The sequence below is a fragment of the Monodon monoceros genome, unplaced genomic scaffold (genome assembly GCF_005190385.1).
Source record: "Monodon monoceros isolate NGI ecotype Baffin Bay Population unplaced genomic scaffold, NGI_Narwhal_1 Super_Scaffold_5, whole genome shotgun sequence".
Lineage (NCBI taxonomy): Eukaryota > Metazoa > Chordata > Mammalia > Artiodactyla > Monodontidae > Monodon > Monodon monoceros.
In genome coordinates this window covers 91362352-91375807 of record NW_021703782.1, presented here as the reverse complement: position 1 = coordinate 91375807, position 13456 = coordinate 91362352, and the positions used below count along the sequence as shown (strand labels likewise).

At 42.8% G+C, this 13456-nt stretch overlaps 1 protein-coding gene across 5 annotated transcripts in view; it reads left to right on the top strand.

Annotated features, from left to right (window-relative positions):
* ECPAS (Ecm29 proteasome adaptor and scaffold) overlaps positions 1 to 13456 on the top strand; it is a 98641-nt gene that overhangs the window by 1360 nt on the left and 83825 nt on the right. Inside the window, exon 1 of one of the 5 annotated variants that reach the window (XM_029202392.1) lies at positions 149 to 321. The exons of 3 other annotated variants lie outside the window; for them this stretch is intronic. Coding sequence is in view for 1 of the 2 variants with exons in the window: in XM_029202389.1 (XP_029058222.1) it covers positions 8869 to 8890 (22 nt within the window). In the remaining variant the exon portion in view is untranslated. Of the gene's footprint in view, positions 1 to 148; positions 322 to 8786; positions 8891 to 13456 lie in introns of those variants that run through there. One more of the 5 variants, XM_029202389.1, reaches the window with a different exon arrangement.

Here is a 13456-nt window from a genome sequence, read left to right as displayed (position 1 = left end):
CGGGCGGGCGGGGCGGCGGCCGCCGCCGGCATTTGTAGGCCTCAGGTTTGCACCGTCACGTTGCGAAATTGAAACCGGAGCCCCGGGCGGAGCCACCTCTGTGTGCGATCCGCCCCGGCCCGGGGGTGGGGGGAGCCTAGCCCCCTGCCCGTAGGGGCTGGGCTGGCTGGGCGGCCGGAGCCCCATGGGGGCGGGCTGTGTCTGCCGTCCCGTCAGACCCCTCCGTGGACCCCGGGCCCAACTGTTGGGCGAGTTCTAGAAGTGGAGCTTTCGGGGAGCAGGAGAAGGTGCCGTGTTGTGACACCAGAAATCAGCGGAAAGGTCAGGAACAGGCGGTGACCCTCAGGTGGAGCAGGAAGGACGGGCGGACAGGGAGCGTCGCGGCGCTAGCCGCAGGGGAAACCTCGGGGTGACAGCGCTTTCAGAAAGGAGAGCCAGTGCACACTTGACCTTAAACGTTGCAGTTTTCCGGGGGACGGCGATCCACGCTCGGGGAGAGCGGTGGTCACCCTGAATCGCAGCCCACCTCGCCCGCCGCCCGGGTTCTCCTCGGTGCTTTGTGGGAAGTGTAGTCCCCGGGCGCCGCAGGCCCACGCTGGGGTCATAAAAATTGAATTTTCCTAAGACATGCAAGACAGTTTCTGATTGCCTTTGGGGTGGTTAGGTGAAAAGCTTTAGGCTGAGGTGTTTCCTCAACGCTGTCCTTCAGTTTATGAAGAACAAGAAAGGTGTTATTTAGGGATGAGGTGGGTTTAAAATGGAATGAAGCCTGGGTGAGGTGTCTCAAGCCTTGTGAAGTTTCTGTTGTTACAGCCCCCTCTGAATTTTCATATGAAAGTAGCTATACGCACAATAATTTCTGTTTCTTTGGTGCTTGGCAGTTTAAAGATACTTTTATATACATGATCTCACTTTTGTCCTCCTAACAGCCTAGTAATGCAGGTAGGTAGTAATTATCCTTGTTTTAAAGAGGAGGCAGGCTTAGAGAGATAAGATCCTTGCTGCTTTGACACAAAACTGGTGTAGCAGCAGTGGTGTTTGCTCATTTTGAGGCTGAAATAAAGAATTGGTGTCACCCTGGGCAGGATGGAGAGTCTTGAGTAGACAAGGTCTCATGCGGTGGTTAGAGATAGACAGGGCCTGATAGCCACAGAGTTGATTGCTTGTGTGTCAGTTCCAAGCTGGAGCACCACCAGGCCTTTTGGGGAGATCAGTTCCCTGATCTTTTTTCTTCCATTTTTTGTTATGTGGTAAAATACACATAACATAAAATTTACCATCATAGCCATTTCTAACTGTACAGGCCAGTGGTCTTAAGGACATTCATATGGTTGTGCAACCATCACCACCGTTTATCTCCAGAACTCTTTTCATCTTGCAAAACAGAAACTCTATGCCCACTAAACTCTTCCTTTCCCCCCTCCTCCCAGCCCCTGGCAGCTACTGTTCTACTTTCTGTCTCTGTGATTTTTTTTAAAAATAAACTTATTTATTAATTTTTGGCTGCGTTGGGTCTTTGTTGCTGTGCACGGGCTTTCTCTAGTTGCGGCGAGCAGGGCTACTCTGTTGCAGTGTGTGGGCTTCTCATTGCGGTGGCTTCTATTGTAGTGGAGCACTGGCTCTAGACGCACGGGCTTCAGTAGTTGTGGCACACGGGCTCTATAGTGCAGGCTCAGTGGTTGTGGCACACGGGCTCAGTAGTTGTGGCACGTGGGCTCAGTAGCTCCACAGCATGTGGGATTTTCCTGGACAGGGATCGAACCCATGTCCCCTGCATTGGCAGGCGGATTCTTAACCACTGTGCCACCAGGGAACTCTCTGTCTCTATGATTTTGATATCTCTAGGTATCTCATGTAAGTGGACTCATACAGGATTTGTCTTTTTGTGGCTGGCTTATTTCACTTGGCATAATGTCCTCAGGGTTCATCGGTGTTGTACCATGTGACAGGATTTTCTTTTTTAAGGCTGAGTAGTATTCTGTTGTACGCATATGTCATATTTTCTCATCCATCTGTCGAGGGACACTTGGGTTGCTTGTATGTTTTTAGCTATTGTGAATAATGCTGCTATGAATATGGATGTACACATCTCTCTTTGAGACTGTGCTTCCAGTTCTTTTGGATATATACCCAGAAGTGGGATTGTTGGATTATATGGTAATTCTATTTTTAATTTTTTGAGGAACTGCCATACTGTTTTCCACAGTGCCTATACCATTTTATGTTCCCACCAGTGGTAAACAAGGGCTCCAGTTTTTCTAGGACCTCGTCAACACTTGTTATTTTCTGTTTTTTTTTTTTGCGGTACGTGGGCCTCTCACTGTTGTGGCCCCTCCTGTTGCGGAGCACAGGCTCAGCGGCATGGCTCACGGGACCAGCTGCTCCGCGGCATGTGGGATATTCCCGGACCGGGGCGCGAACCCCGTGTCCCCTGCATCGACAGGCGGACTCTCAACCACTGCGCCACCAGGGAAGCCCTATTTTCTGTTTTTGATAGTAGCTATCCCAGTGGGTGTGAGGTGGTCTGACGTTTTAAGTTGTTCCACAGCAAGATATCTGAGTTCATGTTGTAGCACTAAACACATTAAAATATAAATTACTAGTTGGAATGGGGAACAAAACTAGAGGAAGAATTGGATATCTTTCTTAAGTGGCTGATGTATTTGTATATATGCATTGTGCTCCTGTACATCAGGTACCTGTTAAAACGTTTTTAGTTCTTCTGGTTGAGGAATTTAGTGGCTTTAGCAGCTACTGGAAAAGTTAGGAAGAAATAATTCCCATGCTTGGTTTTTCATTGTTTTGTTTGGTCAAGTCACCAGTCTTTGGCCACAGATGTCTGTTAACTTGGTTTCTGCATTTCTTCAGGGGAGATTAAATACTTGGCATTTGGTACCTTGGAATAATTTAACTTGAAATCACACTCATATATACCGAACATGTATATAAGGAACTTCAAATAAGCCATTTTCAGTTTCAGAAAGGTTATAGTAAAAGGAGAGATGGCTGGTAACAAGGTGCTTTTTAGAATTCTGCTATAAAAGAAAAGAGCTAAGTATCTGAATATTAGCTGGCTATTATTTCTGACTAATAGATGATAAAAGAGCAAACTACTAGATGCCAGCATTGTTTCTCCCCCTAATATTTTATCATAAAACTCTTCAAAAATACAGAAAAATTGAAAGTGAGCATTCATATACCCACTACCTAGATTCTACATGTGATATTTTACTACTAGCTTTATCACATATGTGTCCATTTTCAAGCCACATTTAAAAATGTTATTTTATTTTAGTTATTTTATTATTTAAAAAAGATTGTGGTAAGATACACATACATAACATAAAATTTATCATTGTAACCATTTTTAAGTGTACAGTTCAGTGGCATTAAGTACTAAATCCATCTTATTTTGATGCATTTCAGTGAATTGGAGACATCAGTACCCTTCCCCCTAAATATTTCAGCACTAGCATTTTTTTTTAGCACTAGCATTGTTTTAAATGCTTTGTATATATTCGTTTTTTTTAAAGATTTTTTTAATATTTATTTTATTATTTAGTTTTGGCTGTGTTGGGTCTTCATTGCTGCGTGCGGGCTTTCTGTAGTTGTGGTGAGCAGGGGCTACTCTTTGTTGCGGTACGCGGGCTTCTGACTGTGGTGGCTTCTCTTGTTGCAGAGCACAGGCTCTAGGCGTGTGGGCTTCAGTAGTTGTGGCACGCAGGCTCAGTAGTTGTGGCTCGCGGGCTCAGTAGTTGTGGCTTGCAGGCTGTAGAGTGCAGGCTCAGTAGTGTGGTGCACGGGCTTAGTTGCTCCACGGCTTGTGGGATCTTCCCGGACCAGGGCTCGAACCCATGTCCCCTGCACTGGCAGGCGGATTCTTAACCACTGCGCCACCAGGGAAGCCCCTATATTCTTTTATTCATTAAAATAATCCTAAGAGGTAGGTAAAGTTCTTATTGCTGTTTTATGGAGTGGAAAACAGACATTTTAGGTTCCCAAGGTCCCTCAGCTAGTAAGTGGTGGAGTTGGAACTGGATTCCAGGTGGCTCACAGGCACTCATGACCAGTCTTTAGGCTGGGTTACCTCCGTGTACCATAGAGTGTTCATGCTGATGAAGAGATCACATCAGATGCATTGCTAAATTCTCAGCTACTTGTTACTTTAATCCAATTATTTGACTGCTGTTTAACACTGCTGTGGTGTACAAAAGAAGCATGAAAACTCTACTGATGGAATTATAATACTACTGAGAAGAAAGAGGAAGAATACTTGTAAACAGATATGTAAGGACCAAAGTGTATGATTTGTTATAGTTAGTAATGCTAGAGTAATATTATCATTTTTGGTTCCCAGGTCTGTTATTTTGAGATGTATAACTCGTAACACTGCCTTTCTATAGATTTTAAATCAATGCATTTTACCTTTGCATTTGAAGTGATATACATGTCATAAATTTAAATGAAATCTGTAGCTGCTTTCAGTTGTATCTGATACTACACTCTGTAGGAGCTCCTGAGAAGCAGAACTGACAGGTTTGTCTTTTACTTATCTCTTTTCTTTTCTTTCTTTTTCTTCTTCTCTTTTTTTGTTTTCGAGTAGTATCATGGAGTAGTATCATGTATGAAAGTTGTCAAAAGGTAAGCAGGATAATCTTGGGTTGGGGTTTGTTATCCTTTCAAAAATATCCTGTAATTGTCACTTTGAGTCAGGTGATTGTAATAGAATAATGGTAAAGCTAATGTTTTTGAGAGCTTACCATTGTGTTCTACACTTTGTACGAATTAATTGATTGAATCCTTGCAACAGCCCTGTGACTTTGGTACTATTGTTGTCTGGTGTTGCTTCCCTCATGTTACAGAGTTAGGGCTTGAACTCAGATTTTTTGACTCTAAAGTTTATGTTAATTCTGTGCTGCTACTGTACTAGTGTCTCTGAAAGGGAAAATATAGTTTATAAGAAGATCAACATGGCTTTTTTCCCCATGTCTTGCTAGCCTGCAGAAGAAACGTGCTATAGTGTATAAAATGTGGCAATATTCTGGTTCATCCAATAGGACATATTAGATTTGGGGGTAAGATGCCAAAATAGAGAACAATTAGTTCTGACTGTTAAAGGCAGTTCTGAAATCTAGTTTGTAAATTACTTAAGGTCATAGTCTGTAGTTTTTCTTTATATTTAGGGTAATGTAACTGTTTGGAATGGAATGAAATTCAATGCAAGGCATGTGGGCTAGTTTTTCTTTTAATATTATCCTCTGCCAGTTCATGGAAAAGTTGACATTGTAGTTATATTTCAGCAATGGGTAGGGAGATTTCTGACAGAGGGAAGGAAGCATTTGAGACTTTTCACCTGGTCAGCTGTTCATTGGTTTCATGTTCTGGGTTTTATAAATTCTAAGGCATCCTTAGAATCTGATCTTCATTGGGATAAAGACAGCTCATGAAGGAGCAACAGCTTATATAATCTTAAAGCACATTGATGCTATTCAACTTGACCATTCGACACAGCCACTTCAGTTGCAAAGTTGGCCAGGTAATCAACATGTCAGGTGTCTTCTGAGAGAGTCTCTGCTGGTGACAGGCATCCTAGTGGCTCTTTTAGAGGATGAGATGGGGAAGCTGTGTGTGTAGCTGTGTAGGTGAACGTGATTCTGTGAGCATACTGAAACAGCCCCAGAGAGATGGCTGCTTTAGTGACAGCCAAATATGCAGCTGAGCTGAGCTATGTAGAAAGGCTACATCAAGCCTGTATTATTTTAATTTTGGGTACTTAGCCAGATCGGGAGGTTAAAATGGAAAATAGTGATGATATTTCTGTTTTTTTTATAATTTCTAGTTTTCTACTTCTACCCCATCTTGTTTTGAATTATGCCTTCAGTAAATTGTAATATTTAATAAAGGCCAGTGTTGGTGAGAATAGTTGGCACTGGGACGTTCGACCTTGTTCAGAAGATAGATGTTAAAATTGTAGGCACTGCCAGTGTGCTCAAATGGTCTGATCTAAGTTGTTGGTCTCTGTTTTCAAGCCTGGCCGGTCTCTGCCTTGGGCTTGCCATCTTATATGACTTGTTTTCCCCACACATTTTCCAATTCAATAAACAGTCTTTAAAAATGGAGTTACTGGGCTTCCCTGGTGGCGCAGTAGTTGAGAGTCCGCCTGCCGATGCAGGGGACGTGGGTTCGTGCCCCCGTCTGGGAAGATCCCCCATGCCGCGGAGCGGCTAGGCTCGTGAGCCATGGCCGCTGAGCCTGCGCGTCCGGAGCCTGTGCTCCGCAACGGGAGAGGCCAGAACAGTGAGAGGCCCGCGTGCCTCAGAGAAAGGAAAAAGAAAAAAAAAAATGGAGTTACTAACTTATGGTCCTGGCCTCACAGGGCTTATAATTCAGTGTAGAGGCAGATTTATATATAAATATAAATAGCTAATAGGAAGTATGATATGAAAAATGCCTAACACAGTTCTTTAGAAATGTCAAGGAGTGAGGATAGTATTCCAGGCTAAGGGAACAATAGCTTGAGCTCTGTCATAGAGTTTGAAAACTATTGTGCATTTTCAGGGAAAGTTGGAATGAGTCTGATATGCTAGAATGGGGGTACTATGGCTGCATGAAGTACTAGGAAAGGAGTTAGAATTTGGAGTCTGAGACTTGGCCTTTTCTGCCTTTTACAATTTGGGATCTTGAGCAGATTATTTTACCTCACTAAGTTTAAGTTTCTTATAAAATTGGGATAATTAGAAATAGTGTTGTTAGACTTTATGTGCATGTTAATGCACTGTGTAAACAATTAAATTCTGTATAGATTATTATTTTTAGTGGAGGGGGTGGTAGGAGAGAAAGCAAAGGATAAGGTTGGGACCAGCTTGTCTAGGAATGCCAACACAACTAGTTTTTATTTATTTTTTTGGCTGCGTTGGGTCTTTGTTGCTGTGCGCAGGCTTTCTCTAGTTGTGGCGAGCGGGGGCTACTCTTTGTTGCAGTGCGTGGGCTTCTCATTGCGGTGGCTTCTCTTGTTGCAGAGAATGGGCTCTAGGCGTGTGGGCTTCAGTAGTTGTGGCACGCGGGCTCAGTAGTTGTGGCTCGTGGGCTCTAGAGTGCAGGCTCAGTAGTTGTGGTGCACCAGCTTAGTTGTTCCGCAGCATGTGGGATCTTCCTGGGTCAGGGCTCAAACCCATGTCCCCTGCATTGCCAGGTGGATTCTTAACCACTGTGCCACCAGGGAAGCGCAACACAACTAGTTTGAACTTTGTTCTGTAGACAGTAGAGGACCATCAAAGGCTTTCAAGCAGGGGTGTAACCTGAGTAGACCCTTTTTATAAGGATAACAGGTGGCAGTGATATAACATTGATTGCAGGGGTCCAGAGACCAAGAGCAGCAAGACTAAAAGGAAGATATTACAGTAGCCAAGTTAGAAGAAACCTAGGGTCTGAACTGGGGTAGTGGAAGTGGATTTGACAGGTAATATAATCTAGAATCCCTAAGATATGCAGAAACTATTGGCTGAGTAGTGGAGTTATTCAACAGAAGGAGGAGTTAGAGAGGATTCCCAGAATCTACCTAGAGATTAAGGGGGTTGAGAGTACAGCTTCTAGACAGATTTGGGGAGGTAAGAGTGGAGAGAAGGGAGAGCAGGTTTTGTTCAAGAAATAAATCAAAAAAAAAAAAAAGAAATAAATCATTTGTTGAATGAATGGGTTGAATTATTGAGGCATCCATGTTGAGTTGTTTAGGGAGACAGTTTTGAATAGTGACTAAAACCTCTGGTGTTGAAGTCAGAACTGATTTTGAATCTTGACTCTGCCACCTTTTAGTTTTAATGTCAAGGGATCTAAATTTTAAGCCTTGGGTTTCTCATCTGTAAAATGGGATAACAGAACTATTTTACGGGGTTGTTACAAGAATAGGAAGAGATAATGCATGTTAAGAACTTCGTATAGTGTTGGGCACATGGATTACAGGTGTGTGGGAGCTTTGGTTCTGAAACTTGGGCGAGTGTGGGGTGATGTGGACGGATTGTCCAGAGGACAGCTGTCTGGGGGCTATGAATATATAGGGATGAGAAGAAGACAGAAAAGAACTAGGGAAGGGGATCAGAAGTGCCTAGAGAGGGCAAAGGTTTCCCAGGGTTATGACTATCAAATGTTTGCATTCTCAGTTGTTATAATGTGTTAATCAAGTGTGCCCATCCACTAATACTCTTCTTATAAAATTATTATGTAAATCAGACACTTTGTTCTAATTTTAATGTAAGGTTTTGTATGTTTATGATATATATGTACACACACACAATGTATGTTGTATTGGAGTTTTTTAGCCTTCAGTGAATAACTATTAGTATATATGTATTTTAAGTATTAACATATTTGTTCTACACACTCAATTTCTTTAAATTGAGTATTGTTGATTTACAATGTTGCGTTAGTTTCTGGTGTACATCAAAGTGATTCAATTATACACACACACACACATATATATATATACACATATATTCTTGTTCATATTATTTTCCATTATGGTTTATTACAGGATACTGAATATAGTCCCTGTGCTGTACAGTAGGACCTTGTTTCTACACACCAGATTTATTTATGGACATATTCCTTACTATTTCTCCAATTTGGTAATCACTGTGATTTGCCCCCCTTATTCTGAATTTGCAAAACAGGGCATCAAATTAGGAGCTCTTAGCATGGAAATGAAAAGTGTTTATTTTGTTTTTTTAAATGGTAGCTATGAGTATAAATCTTTTAATTGTTTTTCTTTCCCCTGGTGTTCTAAATAATAGATTCTTTATACAATTGCATATGTACGAGTGGATGAACACACCATTGGTGATCCAGAGGATTTTTGTCAAGACTGGATAAACCATGTATCACATTGATTGTAGAGGTTAGTAGATTTAGTTCCTTAGGATGTGTGCATTTTTTGTAGTAACATTTAAAAATGCATAGGTTATCAAGTAGCAATTTCCTCCCAAGATCTTCATGGGTTTTTCTCCTTTTTTAGCTATCCTGAGAGAATCAGTGAAGTTCATTTTAGTTTATATATGCTTGAAGCTTCTATTCTCTGTCATCACATAAACATTAATTAAAAAATTAGCAAGCAAAAGATAAAACTTGAAGATGTTCTTTAGCAGTGTGTGCAAGGAAAAGGCTGTGGGTGTTAGTTTACAAGTAGTATTGTCTGCCATGACCATGAAGTATGATGTTATGTGCTCCAGGAATGTCATCATGGATTTAATTGTTTTATTTGTGAAAAGAGGTAAGGAGAAAGGCAGCATCATGGTATTTAGATATTCCTGATTCTGCCATTTTGACATGCACTGTGATGGAAAAGCCACTTAATTCTACTTTGTTCTGAGGCTGAACAAGAATATGGTGTCAGTTTCACTCTTGGATGATATTGGATGGTCCTTTGATTGAAATTCTGTAAATTCAGATTGTAATTCTCTGATACCATGAGCTCAATATCCAGGGAGTACCTGAGATTTTGTAGCTTCAATCCAAAGGTGCATTTTGTTGCCGTCTTTCAGTTTAACTACTGGATCCCCTTTCTCCCAGTGCATTCTATTGTTTTTTGGTGTGTATGTTGCTGCCAATGGTGTATGATGCCTTAATTCATTAGGTGGAATTTTGAGTGATGGAACGAATGGAATATTTTATAAACCAAAGTTCAACTTTAGAATAAACTTTGGCTTAGTTTTACTATTTCACATATCTTCATTCCATTATAGAGAAATGGAAAATTGGAAGGTTGGAGAAAGTGTTTAGAAGAGAAGTGACATTATTTACACCTAGATTCTTTTTTAGAGCTTTTGGACCTGTATAGATGTGTTAATTGCGATATACCGAAGGCAAGCAGGTCAAACCACAAATGCTGGGATTTAAATAGTGACTTAAATAAAAAACGTTCTAGAGTTTACACATCCAGATAAGCATTGTTCTAGGTAATTAGCCGCTTTGGGTGTATCTTAGCTATCATACATTTGACTTGTATGCAGTCTGAACTCTTGCATAGAATGTATCATCTCCTTTAAGCTGACTTTCATAAGCTGAACTACTCTTTCTGCTCATCAGTTTACTAACACTGATTTCTAATTGGGTTTCTGCCAGCTGCTGTATCTGGGGGAAAGGGCCTCCTTGGGAGTTGGAAGTGTTTGTGGACCTCAGTGCATCTGGAGTCTGGCACTTGTTCATTAAATCTAGGGTACAGATGAGCGCTGCTGTTTCCTCACTTGACCCAGCCCTGCCAGGCTAACGCTGTGATGTCTTCCGTCCCTCCCCCTTTGTGTGTGGTGTTGCGGGAGGTTGAGGAGTGATGGGCAGGGGCTGTGTGTGAACAGGGAGGCATCGCCTTACTTTGGGCTATACTGGGTTGGTAGGGGGCTTAAAGTAGCCTGACATCATATGCAAATGGCTAGGACTTCTGAAGTGGCAGAAGAAAGGCTTCTTTCCCCTTCCCTGAAACAGTCTAGTCACTAGTGCATCCTGATGCAGGGGTTTCCACATTGGGGTATCTGCTTGGGCCCTGGGGGTAAGACTGGTGGGCTAGGGAACAGGAAGATGGCTTGTCTGATTGCCTTAGTTCTGGGGGAAAGGAGTATCAGCAGGGACTTTGTCAGCAGGAACCTCCTGCTCAGGACCTCATTGCCTGCAGAGGTTCTTATCTACTGACCCCTTGGTTCTTGGACTGCCCTGGGTGGAGGGAGGCAACTCCCGCAGGAACCATGATGGATTATCTCTTTCTGGGAATGAATCCTCCCCCAACCCCTGACTTACCATATTTGTGTTTACTGCTGGACTTTTCAACATTTTCCTTTTAATACATTGGTGTTTAATGAGTTCTTTTTAAAAGAAGTGGGGAATGGGGGCAAGCCTGTATTTAAAAACACAGAAGTAGACATCACAGTTCTAAGCATTAATTCCTAAAGAAGTATCCTACTGGCCTCATTTAGATTTTGCCAAGTATTAGAGTGGCATTTAGTGAATTGAAATGGTATATAGGAACCAATAGATGATGTGGACTTTAACTACCAATTAGTATTTGGTTAGATTTTTTAAAAATTAATCAATTTATTTTTGGCTGCGTTGGGTCTTCGTTGCTGCACGCGAGCTTTCTCTAGTTGGGGCGAGCGGGGGCTACTCTTCATTGCGGTACGTGGGCTTCTCATTGTGATGGCTTCTCTTGTTGCGGACCACAGGCTCTAGGCGCGCCTGCTTCAGTAGTTGTGGTGTGCGGGCTCAGTGGTTGTGGCTCGTGGGCCCTAGAGCGCAGGCTCAGTAGTTGTGGCGCAAGGGCTTAGTTGCTCCGTGGCATGTGGGATCTTCCTGGACCAGGGAGTGAATGCATGTTCCCTGCATTGGCAGGTGGATTCTTAACCACTGCGCCAGCAGGGAAGTCCTAGATTTTTAATTCTGGTAGATTGATCTACCAGAAGAGATTGAGTATTATATAGAAAATCTAGATGCCAGCTAGGGCTTCCTTATTCATAGTTTTAGCCTCAGACTCCTAATTGAAGATTGTCAAAGTCCAGAGGTACTCACCCACCTACCCCTGCAATCTATCACATCCAATTTTTGTGAATTTCCTAGTTTAGTTTAACTTACGCTTTTCTTAGCTTCTGGGCTCCCATTTTTGAAAATGGTGTTTTGGTTCCACCCATGTCAGTTTGGACGTGAAACCCGCTTGTTTCACTGGCACGCACACACACACACACACACACACACACACACCTCTTTTCCCAAGCATTTCAAGAATTCACTTAGCTCTTCAAGAGCTCTTAGCTCTTAGATGTGGTGAGTCATGGGGAAAGGGCTTGACTTTCTGCCCTTTCCTGGTCTGTCTTCCCCTTCCATCTTTTTTTTTCTCCTATCCTTCTCTTTGCAGTAACTGCTGCACCCTTCCTGATTTGGAGCAGAATAGTTCTGTCACGCAGTCAGACCTTCCGGAATTTATCTCCTCCTCTTCTTTTTTTTTTTAAAAAAACCTTAAGCACTTATCATGATTTTAAAAACATAGGGCTTCCCTGGTGGTGCAGTGGTTAAGAATCTGCCTGCCAATGCAGGGGACACGGGTTCGAGCCCTGGTCCGGGAAGATCCCACATGCTGCGGAGCAACTAAGCCCCTGTGCCACAACTACTGAGCCTGCGCTCTAGAGCCCGCGAGCCACAACTACGGAAGCCTGTGTGCCTAGAGCCCGTGCTGTGCAACAAGAGAAGCCACCGCAATGAGAAGCCCGCGCACTGCAACGAAGAGTAGCCCCCGCTCACCGCAACTAGAGAAAGCCCACGCGCAGCAACAAAGACCCAACGCAGCCAAAAATAAAAATAAATTGAAAAATAAAAAATAAAAACATGTAGTCCAAGAGATTCTGATGTCAGGTGTTATGAATTGCAACTAATCCCCTCATTTCCTTTGCCACAGATGTTAGATGTATAAACTTCTAAATGGCTTTTCCAAATATGAGGAATTAACATTTCATACACTCAACAGATATTTGAGCAACTCCTTTCTGTAAGGCACTGAGTTAAATGCTGGGATACCAAGAGACTACGTCAGTTTCTCAACCTGAGGAGCTCTGGAGATGGATGGAGCAAATGAGTAGGCACTCAGGTGGAGTCACACCTCAAAGAGCTGTTACGGTCTAGGGAAGGGATGATCGGGCAGTTAAATAATGTACAGCAAAAGATAACAAGTGCCAGGAGAGATGTAGAAAAGGCCTGTGGGAGTTTGTAGGGCCAGGATGGGATGTGTAAGTGTGGAGCATGTAGTATTTGATCTGGATCGTGAATGGAGAGGATTTGGATATGTGGAGATGGAGAAATGGTCAGGAGAGGTTGGTAGAGTATTCCTGGATGAGGGACTTGGTTGATCAAAAGAATTGTGCAAGAAGAACATATGGTGCACTTAAGAAGCTCTTGCAGTTTGGACACCTGTTGGGGAGCAGTGTGATGCATGGTCAAGAAGGTGCTTTGTGGCTAGATTGGTCTACTCTTAGGAAGGACTTCCTCTCTCATCTGATATTCACCTCCGGCATATGCTACATGTGCTAGCTGCTTATTTTTTAATGTACTTTTATGGAAGTAGATTTTTTTTCCCCCTTGGCAAAAACCTTCCATTTGCATTTGGACACAGTGCTAAGGTGGTATAAGCAAAAATGGGGCACTTACTGTAAGGAATCATGGAGTCTTATGGAAATAAGAGGGACCCTCAGGAGGGATTTGGAACTAAGGACTAGATGTCCTCCAGTTCTTCCACCTTCTCTCTGCACCCCCTGCCATTCTTTCTTCAGACCAGCTTCTTGTGATTTTGTGCTCCATGGCGTAGGCTGAAGATGCCCATGTCATATCTCCTGGCTTACTCTTAGAGGTCCAGGCACTCAAGGGAGACTTGACTCTTTGGTCCCAATTCTGAGTTCCTGAGGAAAGGTTAAATGAGTCAGGGACCATTCCTGTC